The 14,559-nt window shown below is 42.7% G+C and overlaps 1 protein-coding gene across 1 annotated transcript in view; it reads right to left on the bottom strand.

Annotated features, from left to right (window-relative positions):
• The window catches only part of cntnap2a (contactin associated protein 2a), a 297,644-nt gene that overhangs the window by 160,491 nt on the left and 122,594 nt on the right, over positions 1–14,559 (bottom strand). The window contains exon 3 of the mRNA XM_070985592.1: positions 1,146–1,339. Within this exon, the coding sequence (XP_070841693.1) occupies positions 1,146–1,339 (194 nt within the window). The remainder of the gene's footprint in view (positions 1–1,145; positions 1,340–14,559) is intronic.

The following is a 14,559-nucleotide window of genomic DNA, read 5'->3' as shown; positions in this document are numbered from 1 at the left end:
ATAGTCCAATCATATTTATATTTGAGGGAAGGATATGTGCACTTTTTTTTATTCATTCACGTTTGAGGCGTGTATACCTAAAGTAATTCAACCATTTGCACTGCACAATGGATTTTAGAGAATAGTGGAATACACATCATGTTCTGTTATTGTAATTAGTTAAGTGCATGTACGGTCTGTTAAGTAATGGTTTTACTAGTTTTCTTTTAATTCATGCTGCATCCTCTTTTCTCTTGTCCTTGATGCTGTTTAGTCTGCTGCTGTATATCTTGTTTGGTTCTTTCAGGCTTTTCACTAAATCTGATACATCATCATCATCATATGGATGTTCATTTATGTGTGTTACCCTTGACTAATAAAGTAGATTAGTGTATAAACGTTATTCATGACAGGCCTTCTCTTCTCTTCTCTTCTCTTCTCTTCTCTTCTCTTCTCTTCTCTTCTCTTCTCTTCTCTTCTCTTCTCTTCTCTTCTCCTCTAGCTCAAAGCCCATCTGTTATCACCTGTAGCCATCCACCATTCAGTAACAGCGAGTAGTGTGGGTCATTCACCTATCAGCTAATGATCACAGATTATCAGATGCTCCACTCTTGTTTGCTAACTGTGCCGTCGCAGAGATCTGTTTGTTTGGAGTAACGGACGTAGACAATATAGCAACAGAGAGATCATGTCTATGCAAAGTCAAGGGATACAGTGCTCATGGCTCATTGTATTTTCTGTCTAGAACCCATCAGTGCTTGAATAAGGTCTTTAGTTGAGATTTTACATTTAGGAAAAACTGTGCTAATTATTTGAAGAATATTTATGTCCACTGCAATGTGGCACTCCTGCAAAAGGCTCTCTGCTCTGGGTTAGGTGAAGGTGAAAAGGAAGCCTTCCTTCCCTTCCCTTCAGACCAGTCCTTTACAAACATACATCTTGAGTCATACATTCATTTTTACACAAAGAAATGAGTGCAGGAAATAATAATCAAAAAATTGCTTTGTATATGGTGATATGATCTACAATCACCCAATAAGGATATAAAAGCATGTCAGCTACAGAGCTCTGTCTTTGATGGTCTTACTGTTTGTAGTTCCCGATCTGACAGCCTGTGGCTGATATGCACACACAATTATACCTACACACATTTCTTGTTCACTCACCCAAATGTTGCCATCTTGGTGATATGGTTTCCAGTTCCGTCCTGTGTCACTGTAGAGGAGACGGTACCGCGTTGTCCAATCAGAGCTGCTGTAGCGACCCTGTGTTGCTATGGCGCTCACCTGCTTTCTGGAACCCAGGTCCACCTGTAGCCACTGGTAATGGTCACTGTCCAGTGGTGACCATCCACCAGCACCTGCAGAGTTAGTGACATTTTATAATGAGTGAGAAGTCAAAGGTTGTCTTCAAATGTCCTTTTAACAGTATCTAGCTTGGCCGAGGTTTAAATAAATAAAAGTGACAAATGGTAGGCGATATGTTTTTTTTTTTTTTAGAATATCTTATTAGCAGAGACTACCTGTTGCACATACAGGCTGAGCTGCCGCTGTCTGCAAGCAGAGAGGCAGCGTGGTACTACTATAATGACATTTTACAAAGGGAACGTTGAGTTATGGTCCTTCCTATTATTAATGGTCAGTGCCCAGCAGATAGCAGCCCAGACATTTTGCTCCAAGACAGGCACTGGAATAGCGTGGAAGACGTGATGTTTTATTAAGAGCTTTGCATACAGTGCCACAGCCTGCTGACTATAAAGATGTTTCACAAGAATGACAAGTACGCTCCTCTTCAGTATCATATAATTATTCACTGTCCAACACCGCGGACACCTCAACTTCTAAAGGAATGCCATGAGCGTGTATGGCATTTCGGGGTGGATTCCTTTTTAATGTTCAAGGCAAAATATGACATTTTATAAATGCTGGGCAGTCCACTGTCATCCACATGACTGCAGATAAAAAGATAAAACTGGCCAACAGGGGTGTGCAATATCATACCTTTAAAAATATTCTTGCTGACACTGCACAACAAAAACAGGCAACAAGTAACACTGCTGCAAGCCCCGTGGTGGAGCGACTTCAGCAGTGTGGAAGTGGTTTGGTTACAAAAGATCAGATGTACAACAAACCACGGTGATATGCAGACGTGAAAGAACACTGTACAGCACTCACTACAGCAAAATGGGGCAGTACAGCAAACTCAAGAGCCAAAAATCCTGCGATGAGAGCCCAACAGCTATTATGAGTTTTAAACCAAGCAGACAAACTAAACTGGCGGAGCACAGCATCGCTGAATCTTTGGCAAGTCGTATGCCATATTTTGTCAAATCAGCAAGAATGTCATTATCTTAGAAATACCCTGGAATATCGGGATATTATTTCCCCAAAACTACCGGCCGAGAATGAAACAGTGATAAGATGTGAGCACAACATCACAATTGCGTTACTGATGATATCTATTTCTCATCAAAGTGCTTCCACAGAATAAAAAAGGAGTGAAACATTCCCTAGATATGTATATAAGTGAAAATGTCAAGCACAAATTCAGTCGACTTTATACTGACAGTTACATATGGTTATCTCCACTTATTTCCAGCTAAGCTCTAGTTCAATATGTGCATCCTTGAGTGCAGATTAAAGTGATATTTCACTCTGGTAGAACATGTATTTCCATTTTCAGTGGACACATCTTTTGGAATAGCTTTTTCTTAAAAATGGACAATAACCACAAGGGAAATTACTTACTGAAATGTTTGAGGCAAATTATTTGACATCCTCTTTAACTTTTGCATAGTGTTTAGAGGGTAGTCAAACACACACAAAAACCAAGGTGAAGGTTTATGATCTCTTTGGCAGGGTGGGAGTACTAAAGTTGGAAAACATTCTACCAAGGTGAAATATTGCTTTGAAGAAAATGACTATCTCTGAAAGCATCAAAGACAGCATTTCAGTGCTATTTTGCCATGGCTACAGTGCCGACTGTTGCAATAGATGGCTGTGGTTGTCTTGTAATCCACTCAGTGGCAGTCAGTGTCCTTGTGCTAGCCTGAAACCTCATGGCTGTGCCTTCATTTCCAGACAAACACTCATGTGTCCTCCAAAAGATGCCCCCTTCACACCTCCAGGTGTCTACCTAAGGCAGGGCCAAACTCCCCTGGACCTCACAGGTTAAATGAGCCTCAGGGTAAATGAGGCAGAAACAAAAGAGCAAGGCAACTGCCAGACAGAAGGCAAAGAAAAATGCTGGACACGATCCTGCTGACCTGATTTCATCTGCCATTAAAACATATGAGAAAAAACAGAGGCACGATGCCAACATTGTATGTAGGCTACTGAGAGAGGAGTCAAACCAGTGTGAGAAATAACAAGAAAAAAGCACATGAAGTGTCTTAAATGTGTTGAGATGAGTGCAATTTTTTGCATTCACACACGCACACGGAACATCGAAGATGTATCAGTGCAGCAAACAGCCGAGCCTGTGACAGAATGCAACGGTGAAATGATTATCGGAAAGAGTGGGTGGTGGATGGACTGCGAACTAGCCATGTCACGGCCGTTTCATTCGATTCTCCGTGATGGATTCTTTTTTTAAAGGACACAAATACAGATGAGAAAGTGACAGGCTGAAAGCACAAGTAAAGGAGAGTGAATGATTCAAAAATGACCGGGAGAGAAAGGAAACAGAAACATGCCGACAGAGTAAGAGAAAGGGACATAATATGACCAAGAAAGTACAAGAGTTGCAGAATAGCACCAGGCGTAGTGGAGGAGGCGTTAGAGATGATAGTCATATGATAAAATAGAGGGTGAGGCAGTTTGCAATGTATCCCCCACGACAAAAATCCTATATCTTATCCAATTACAGAGCCATTACACTCCAGCCATGGCCTTGACAGATAACCAAGCCCGTATCAGTGGAAACGTCAATACCTCAAAAAGCCGTTGCAGAAAAGCCATTCCCTTGGGGGGATAAAACACTATCAAAAGGAGGAGAGGGGAGAGGGAGGGTGAGGAATCGGGTTTGGGAGGGGTGAGGTGAAAGTGATAAGTAAACAGACAGTAGAAAATAAAGATTAAGAAACAGGCTGAGCGGACTAAGATCAAGGCAGTGTGACACTACGAACAAGATCGGAGGATGGGGTGTCGTAAAGAATGACGAGAGGGTGTGTGCTGAGGGGGTGACAAGAGAAGGGAGGAGGTAGAAAAATGGATATGAGGGAGAGTAAGAGAGATGGATGAGGTGAGGAGGAGAAGGAGCGATGAGAGAGGATTTTATGTCTCTGATACTGGGAAGGCCAGATATGAGCTAGCATGTGGATGGGATGAGAAAAGAACAGAAAGGGAGCAATTCAGTTATGGTAAAGAAGGTGATAGATGAGAGGAGGGACAGAGCAGAGGGAAAAGGATGAGACACTTGGGAGAGAGAGGTAAACTGAACTCATTCAACATTCAGTGGAGAGTTAGACAGCAGGTGGGTTCAAATGACATGGAACAGAAAGCTAAGATTGGAAAAGTTATGGCTGGAGTTCAGGACAATGGAGGAAAGTGAGAGGGGAACGGTTAGAATATACGTGTGATGTATGGGGCCATTACTGTACACTCCTCAGTAACAGTGGGACATTGTAGAGGCGGGTATGCTGCTTTAGGAGTTCAGTGTTAATTCATTTGAAAGTTGAGCCAAGATGTGTGGTCCTATTTCTGTATATCACTATCCTCAAACACTATTGACATGCACATACACTTTACATGGTCACAACATCACGTCTGCCTTTTCATTCGTAAGGCCACATCTGATGATGGAGAACTACTTGAGACATTTTGATGTCAAATACCACATATGAAACTGTATTTCTTCAAAATGAATTCAACCAGTGCAGGCTGACCTTGCGTGCTGCTCCTCATCCATCCCTCTGTTTCACAATCGCACACATTCACACTGCTAAAGTGCAAATGCAATTCTCCGCTGCTGGTCACTGACAAACACAAAGCAAGCAGTTGGCAAATTTTCTCACATTGTTCGAGGTCACTTAAACGGTTGCTACTGGTTGGTGGGAATCGAATTTCAAATCTCTTATATTCTTTGCCCTGCAGTGCTACTGCCTCAGTCGCTGCCCTAGCACTACTGGTGGCTGGTAGAGCATTCAAAGTGAAAATTGCACAGCAATAAAACACACACACATGGCTGCATTGGTATGTGTCACATGTCATATCCCTGTTTTACACCTCAGCCACTTCACACTTCACCCCAGGGGCCCCTGCACTTCTTGAGAACTTTCCCATCTACTAGTTGCCCTTGGACTTCCTGGCCAGTCCCAGTCACCTGAGTCCCACTTCCACACATTCACCTGTCTCAGTCTGTAACACTGGCTCAGATTGTGATCGTTGCCATTTGCCTTTGTATTCTTCTACCTGTACCTACATCTTTACCTGAACCTGCTCCTGTTAATCTGATGATTACATGCAGCCTCTGTTTGAACCTGCTGCCTGTACCTATAAGATTTTTTTGTCAGCCATTATTTCAGGTATAGTTCATTTTTACGGAATCTGTTGTGGCTGCGAGTCTGCATCTGGCTCTTGTTGTCTCGTAAATAAACTATTACAGTATGACTGTGTTGCTGATGTGGGATGTGGTGAGAATCATGATGGTGGTAAAACCATGAGGGATGAGTTTGCAACCTTTACAAGGTATCATGGCAACAATCATTTGATCCTCTGTCCCAACAATTAACAACTAAACATCAGAATTAATGTATTAATTAATTTACGCTACAATGCACACAGTGCACTGCTGGATGATGTTGCATGGTGTTGCGTCAAAATTTGGTTCAACTTTTTTGACGGACAACTCTTCCTCTCCTTGCCCAACTCTGCCGTCTCACTGAAATGAATGAGGAGGCTGCGTTTCTGAAGAAGTGCTTCCTTTGGTTTGAACATGGCTTAAAGGGGTGAATGAAAGGACATGGTGTTAGTAAGGGAAAAGGGGCTGAAGAGGACAGACGGAGTAGAAGGCTTGGTAGGGTTATAGGGTTACCAGAAGTAACAGATGGGAATGAGAGAGAGACAGATAGACTGAAGAGTCCAGAGAGACGTAAGGGTTCACAAGATCGTGCAAGTGATGGCAAGCATTTGGGAAAGACGGACTAAAAAAAAAAAGCAATGAGAGAAGAGAACTTTGGGCTAAAGAGCTTGATGTTAGAGGTCAGGAGAGGAACAAGGGACATGATTAAAGCAAAAAAAAGAAGGGACCAAAGAGGTGAGATGGGCAACTGCTGTCATAGGTTGGAGAGGAAGGGAGAGGGCTGGAAAAAGAACAGATGAGAGGTGAGAGGGGAGGAGGGGCAGCTTGACAGAGGTTAGGAGGGGGGTGAGGAGTGATATATATAAATATATATATATAAGAACAGAGTTGCAGTGAAAGGTGAAAGCCGGAGGGAGAAAGGGGAAAAGCGAGAAGAGGTTGACAGAATAAAGTGGAGTTAGAGGAGGAGGCTGGTGGAGGGGGGCTGGAAGATGAGAGAGTAAGAGTGAGTGAACAGGAGCATCAGTGGAGGAACAAGGAGGAAAAAAATGGGAGGAAAAAGGGGAGGGGTGGAGAGTCGGGGGAATGTCGCCGTTCCCCTACCTGTCACACACACAGATGTTTGGGGAGGAGGGGAGGAGCAGGAGGAGGATAGGGGAGAGAATAGGGGAACAGAGAAGGTCATGGAAACCACCTCTGAGGAAGAGGTGAAGAATGGGAGTAAAGAGAATAACACGGAGAAAAAGATTAGGAGATAGGGCTCACTACAAAGGATGGAGAATAAGTACAACCCAAGAGGAAGACGGAGAGAATGAAGCACTGAAAGGAAAACAGGCCGAAACTAGAGGAGCATTGGCAGATGTTTCTCCACTGAAGCTGCTAAAAGTCCTCAGAGTACTGCTGATACCAAGATGCTTTCTGGATAAGGGACAGTCAGAGTGTGTGAGTTATTCAACATTTCTGAGGCATTAAGTGGAGTGATGGTACAAGGGGAAAAGAGTTTAAAAAAACTAAAAAAAAAAACTATGTAATTTCTTTTCTAAATTTATTTCCTGTTTCATATTATTATAAAGTGAAACATCAACGTTGGGGACTGTTGGTTGACAGCAAAAGCAAGTTGAAGAAGAACCTCTGGCTTCTGGATTTCTCTTTTTATGTTCTAAAACAATGAATGGATCGATACACAATAACAGATTAATTAATAATTGTCTCTGTCAGACAGATCGAACATCCTTTAATGAACATAAAAAAAAGAACAAAAAATCCAATCAGTTTTTTTTTCACACCAGGGAAATTCACTGGTATTGATGATATACCTCAGCAATTCATCAGCCCATTTCGCAATGGCTTAAAATCTGTCTGTAGGGAACACCTCTATCCCGCATGACTATTCCACAGTCTACCCTTATAATGCATACGAATTGGGGCCAGTTTCTGTGGCAACACTGATGCTGGCATTTAAAAAAAAACTGTATGGTAGAAATCAGATTAATCTGCTACCTGCAAGCTACCCTGGTGAAACTCTCCCTGTGTGATGCCCTTCACAGGTCTGTACTGGCCAAGTGGAATTCACACAGAGAGGCTCCTTCTGAGATAAAGGGAGCCGACAGAGGCCGAAAAACATGGCTGGTGTGTCTCCAAGCTTGCAAAACAAGGTTTGAGCTATCTGCGATGACACAGATAACCCTGCATTGTAGCAGCGGTAGCACAGTCAGAGTCATGCTGATATTAGTATTGATTCTGGCCACAAATATTCTCACACGCAAGCATAGGAGTGAAGATAAATGTTTAGGTGTATATTTCTATATACGCACTCACACATGCACACAGGCACACACACTTATACTTCTATCCTTGTGTGGACCCTCATTGACATAATGCCTTTCCTAACCCCTTACCCTTACCCTTACCCTTACCCTTACCCTTACCTTAACTATCACAACTAAATGCCAAACCCTAACTCATACTGTACCCTAACCCCTAAAACCAAGTCTAAACCCTCAAACAGCCCTTTGAAGTTGTGAGGACCAGCCAAAATGTCCTCACTTTCCAAAAATGTTTGTTAAAAACTTCACACACACAGAGGTTTTTAGCAATTGTTCAGCTTTTCAGCGGCATTAAAGCAGCAACAAAGTGATCATAGAAAGCGAGTTATTGCCCATTTATCACAAAAAACAAAACCAATAACAACGTACATACAGTAAAAGCCTTGAAAAGCCATCTTGGGTATGTGAGGGGCATAGAGAGATGTATCACCAGCAATATGCTGACTAAGGAAAGGCAGGGCAACATAATGTGGAAAAAGAAACCTGGAAGTGCCCTCTGGGAACCATGACTGAAAACGCATGTCTTTTGAAGCTGTCAACGAATGCAATCTATGATGTTTTTCTTGTATCACATCTCACGCACCTCAATTCAAACTCAGTTATGTGTCATTAAACCACACCACAAGGAAAGATATGAAAGCACCCATTGGTTGCTTTGAACTTGAATCCCTCTCAGCAAGTCTCACCACCATCTTTTCTTTGCTCTGTCAAGTTGACTCCCCCCTCTGTTGTTCTTATTAGAGACACAGATGATAGAGCTCAACTAATTGGACAAGATATAGGGTTGTTAATCGTTCCTGGGGGATGAACATGAAAGCATATGCCCATAATGCACAGAAATCTGAACTAGAGTGTGAACATCTTTGCATGTGTGTGATGATGACAAAGATGTTTTGAACTTTTACAGTCCAGAGGGGAAATGGAAATTCAATTGTCTGACTGTGTAAACTGAGGAAAATGAGTCAGACAAAGAGAAGAAGACAAAAGCACAAGGAGCAAGCAAACAGCAGAGAGCAGAACAGGAACACAAGAGAGATCAAATAAGCGAAAGTGACTGAAAGTGTACAAAAAAGGAGCTCAAAATGTATACAACGCGGAAGTAAAGACCCAATTTCTCAGAGAGAGTAACGCCGACACAGTGTTATTGTGGACAAGTGACGAACAGCCAGTGACAGGCGTGACACACGAACAAAAGTGACAGTGGCAAAGCAGGGCATCAAACAAGAGAACATCTCTCCTCTGTCTTACTCTCAGAGTGGGAGTGTGTGTGGGTGGGCGCGCACACATAAGAGAATTTATTTCTGCGCATGCTTGTTAGAGCGCTTTTCTCCCTCCGCCTCTATGTTTGTGTGCCCTAGCACCCGGGAGAACATGCGAGAGTATGTTTATCAAAGTTGCTGCTTTTCATACAAAACCACATTAACAGAAAGTATAACATCTTAATTAATTAAGATGCCGAGCCGCCGGAAAAAGGGAGTAGAGAGAAAACAGCTGGTTAGCCCTCTGCAAGTACTTCATCTTTCTGTCATGGAGCAAAGGGAGCGGATGGAGACAGAGTAATTTAATTAGGAGCGGACCGCCATTATCGATGGATGGCTGCAACGGCTAGAGACATCAAACAACTTTGCCAGATGACAGAGAGTGAAAAGCAATGCATGAGAAGGGAGGGATAATCTGGTTAATTGTGCAGCAAGTCAGAGCACAGTAGTACTGTGACATCCTGCGTTTGAATAAGGAGGGATACAGCGCAACTTCTTAAAACTTTGGAAAAACTTAGGAAAGTACTGTATGTATCAGGGCGAGAATGTGAGAGAAGAAAAAATAGATAATGAGGTCTGGGAAGAAAGAAAGGAGACAGGCTGAGAAAATGGAGTGTGGGATTGAGAATGTTACTGTAGAAAATAGAAAGTGTATGGAGGGAAAATGAGATGGAGAGGGAGAAGGGGGAGACAAGGATGTGATGGAAGGTGGAGAGGGACGAGGCAGAGCGGAGGAGAGAGAAACACAGAGGAAAGGGGATAAGCAGAGAGAGATAGAGAGAGAGGAGAAAAGAAAATGGAATGGAATATAAAGATCAGTGCCCACGTGTTTGTGATTAGTGGTCCAATCTCATGCGTGGTCACACATGCATGCTCACATGCCCACAGGGATATTCACGCACACACAATCAGTGCACCCATTCCTCTCTCGCTTTCTTCACAAACAGAAGGTATTCATTATTCTCCTGTGTGCCCAAAGCCCAAATCACTTTTTGACGAGTTTTCTATGAATGAAGGCTACGTCAAAACAACCCATTATCTAGTACAGTTTCTATTGTGGCAGAGGTAATAAGATGCACCTGCATGGGAACTTGATTGATGCTTTTTTGTGGTGATGTAAGACTTGAGATCCCTCTGTAAAATCTGAAGTTGAATTTCAGTATTTGCACACTTTGGCTCATATTGTCAACCGTATGCGGGTCACCATTATCACTTTAACTATCCCTCACTAAGCTTCAGCTCATTGTTCCATTTCAGGCTGTTTTCAATCTTCCAGGAATGCCTTTTTTTTTCTTCACATCCCCTCCTCTCTCTCTTTTTCCGTCACCCTCTCCATGCCTCTTCTATTTTAACCTGTATCCACAGGGCACCTGTCTTTAGCAGGCAGCGCTGAGCACAGCTGGTTGAGGTGCGGATCACAGCTCATGTGGTTGCTGTGTGACTTTTGAAAACCTATTTGGAGCGCATCGCTCTTTTGCTAAAAGTTAAAGCAGAGTTCTTCAAACCTATTTGGCCACACAGCCTTGTTACTGGGTCCAAAAATGTCCGTGACCCAAGCAGAGAAGCTCAGTTGTCAAAGTGTCATGTGGAGTCGAGTATGGCATATCTGTACAATATGTTCTTAAAGCTGCATTCCACCATTTTTACACATCAAAGTCAATTTACTAGTCACAGGAAGTATTACTCAGGCCATGACAGCAGTTGTATAATGTCTTCTGTGGCTTGGGAGAGGCTTTGCCAAGTCCAGGAAAATTAGAAGAAAATTATTGACCTCTCTTGAGGAATATCAGGCTGGGCTTGGACACCACACAATTTGGAGGTCTGGAGTTTGAAACACATGGGCTATTAAAAATATGTATCAGGGAAGAGTTCTTGTCCAGGGTTTTTTGAGCTTGATGCATACTAAAAATAAGATATCTTAGCCTCAGCAGCATTAATTTCTCTTGTTAAGCAAGTCCCCCGAGCTTAAACCTAATGATCCAATGTGGTTGAGAAACTCTGAGTTTGAGATGAGAGGAAAAGATCCTTCTCTACATTGTATTAACTGTCATCTTACTTTTCTGTGTCTGTTCCTAACTGTCTCTCTGTCTCTCTAACTCTCCCTCCCTCCCTCTGTCCAAATAGACCAAAGGGTTTTGGCTGCAAAGGAGTGGGCTCACCGTTTCCTTTGTCTGACACTTTTGAGATGTGCAGGGTCTCAAACATGAACCAGCACCAAGGAGAGACAGTGAGGGGGTGGGAGAATGTACATTTGAGTGAGAGTAGGGTGAGCAGATCGAAAGGAATTGAAGAGAGGGGGAGAAGAAGAGGAAGGAAAGAGAGGGAACAGGTGGATGTGAAAAAATAATAAATGGTGGATAAGAGAGGGGAAAAAGGGGAGAAAGATGTGACAATGACATATTAATAAACAGATACAGGGAATGAGTGGAAAGGGGCACAGAGACAAATAAAGTGTCAGAGTCTTTTATCAGCCTGTTCTGTCTTCAAAACCCACAGCAGAAACTATTCCTGCTTGATTTATCATACTGCAAAAACAATAATGGAGATACAAATCTGGCTCATACAGCTAATGTAATGATAGACTACCACAACCAGTAATCAGACTGGGCTGGTCTTACATAAGATGCCATGATGTAATTTTATAAATAACATGTTGCATAGAGTAACAGCTTGCAAATGATTTTGTTTTCCAGAGACAAAGGGCGTTTAGCATTATGATGATGAGTCTGCTGGTAAAGAATGTGTTTAGGTTTCAGGAGCCAGACACTCTCCCTCTTCCAAATAAACACATAAATAAAGCAATGTGCACAAGCACATTTATGCATTTATACACATATGGACAAATACATTGTCTTACACATGCAGTTACTCATATGAAAACACATGCTTACATTTACACACACATAAATGGATGGAGATCACGCAGGGTAAGGGGAGCCTGGCGACTAACTGGACCACAGCAGACAGCATCATTCCACCTCTCTCTTTCACTCACACACACCGGAACATACACCCAGAAATGGATATACATGCAGACACACACAGCCAAACACACACATGCCTGTAGCCTAAAACTCTAATAGCTGTCAGCATTCACAACACAAGTTTAATATGAGTGGTGTGTCCCATTGATTTTGTGCCTCCCCTGTTCCATGGCACTGGGGGAGAGCAGAAATGTGGCTTATCAGCGCACACGCATAACACTGATGGCACTGATGGCTGCCAAATGCAGGTGCTTAGAGGGACCCCTCCTAATGGTGTGACTGGGTGGGCATGAGGTTGTCATCCTGCGTTTTTGTGAACGTTGATGTGTGTGTTGAGTGTCAGCAGTACCATGCTGCTGGTGCTGTTTTTGTTTTCATGAATAAATGTGTGTGTGGGAACAATTCTGTTTTTGTCAATGCAAATGTTGTGAGATGCTTGTGAAAGTTTGGGTACTGAACATGTGCACATGTGTCATATCTGCAAGCTTGACTGGTTCAACTGGTTTTCTCATTTAGAGCGTGTTGCAAATGTTTTACTGTCATTGTAAACATGCAATGTGTACTGTATATCTATTGGCTCCTTTGTCTGAATGTGTGTATTTATATGTGATTCTGTGTATATTTGTGCTCCATGATGTCTGTGTTTCTGCTTTGAATTAACATGTTTTATATTCTGTGTTAGAAAATAACTGCCGATTTCAATTTGGAGCAGCCTCTTCCTTCACAGCAGATAAAATGAGATTTGGTTTCCAGAAAACAGAAGTTGATTTTATGACACATTTCTAATCCTCCCGGAGAAGTTTTTTATAGGAAGCAACTTAATCGTCCCTTCCAGCAGAACTTCTTTGCCTTTCTTTTTCTCCTCTAATTTTATATTCCACCCTCGTCATATGCTTTATGCTAACAAGGTGATGACCTCATCATTCGAGCACAGTGACATTCTCTGGAGGACACCAAAACACAGAGGACGACATGAAACTTAATGTCCTTTCCCCTCATTTCTACCACTACTTTGACATTTGTCTCAGCATGTATCCATTACGGAACATTTACATCCACATGTGATGGAGTTTTTCAGTTTGTTTTTGAAAAAATAGGTTTTAAATGTTAGGTGCTGGGGCATTTTGGCTTCCACTCCATTTCTGAATCCAAGCCTGCCAAATAATCAACTCCTTTGACACTATAACTTGTCCAGCAAAAAATGTCTTGCAGGTTTGTGGCTACATGCTACCCGTGTTATCTTCCAGCCCACGCAAACACTTCCACTGCATTAACATCTCCGGATCAGCTCACTGTTATACCTGCCAAGAGGATCCTTCTCTTGCTTGCTCCAGTACTCCCAGAACAGACGAACAGCACAACTTTGTTTTCCAACAATTGGAGCGGTCAATCTTTCAGTCTCTACCTGCCACATTGCTACTCTTCATTGCTATTGCTGGGTAGTAGCAAGGACATTAAAACAAGCACCATTTCCATTCCTGCTGCTCATTCTGCTGAACATCTTGCCTTCAGACTCTCTGGTCCCACTCTTTTGGTCACTGCCAATATCCAGCTGTCCAACTTAATGGCAGGAATGAGAAGCTCCACTTGTGTTCTGGATCCCGTCCCATCCAATCTTGTTAAGGACTGCCTTTCAGCTATCTCCTCACTCATCAAAGAAATCATTAACTCCTCCTTCAGCTCTGGTTCTGTACCCCAAACATTCAAACTGGCTGCTTTCACCCCCATCCTCAAAAAGCCTGGTCCAAACACTGATATCATGAGTATTTTCCAGCCCATCTCCAATCTCCCTATCCTGCCAAAAATGGTGAAACCTGTAGTCTAACTTAATTCAAACCTATCTCAAATCACACCTAATCTCCATTAATGTATTCAAACCACTTCAATTTGGTTTCTGCTCATAGCACAGCACAGAAACGGCCTTCCTCAAAGTCACCAACGACCTCCTCCTCTCCTCCGACTTCTTAGCGTTCTTATCCTTTTGACCTCACAGCAACTTCTAACACTATCAACCACCCGCTTTTTCTCCCCTGCCTTGAATCCTCCCTCAACACCACCAGTACTGCCCTCTGCTGGAGAAGGTCGTATCTCGCAAACAAAGTACATCAACGTCAACAGTTGTCGTTGTCCCCCAGGGGTCTCCAATTCCACTGCTAAGCTGACAACATCCAGCTCTACATTTCCAATAAATCCATCAAGACTGTGACTTACTCCACTCTGACCAACAGAAACTAAATCATGGATGTAAGCCAACTTCCTAAAACTAAACTGAGATAAATCAGACATGATCATCATCCCTCACCAAAACTCCACCCTGTCTCCCTCCACAAACTGTTGCAACATTGGAGGTAGTTTTGACAACATCTCCTTCAAAGACCATGTCAATCAAATGACCAGGATTGCCTTCTTCCACCTAAAACACATAGATTTGTGCCTTCAACATACCCACAACTGACCACCGCAACAGCGTTCCTTATGACCCATGATCCA

Source organism: Chaetodon trifascialis, chromosome 18, assembly GCF_039877785.1.
Source record: "Chaetodon trifascialis isolate fChaTrf1 chromosome 18, fChaTrf1.hap1, whole genome shotgun sequence".
In the NCBI taxonomy this organism is placed as follows: Eukaryota; Metazoa; Chordata; class Actinopteri; order Chaetodontiformes; family Chaetodontidae; genus Chaetodon; species Chaetodon trifascialis.
Note: the sequence above shows the minus strand (reverse complement) of the source record. Positions and strands in the feature narration are given on the sequence as shown.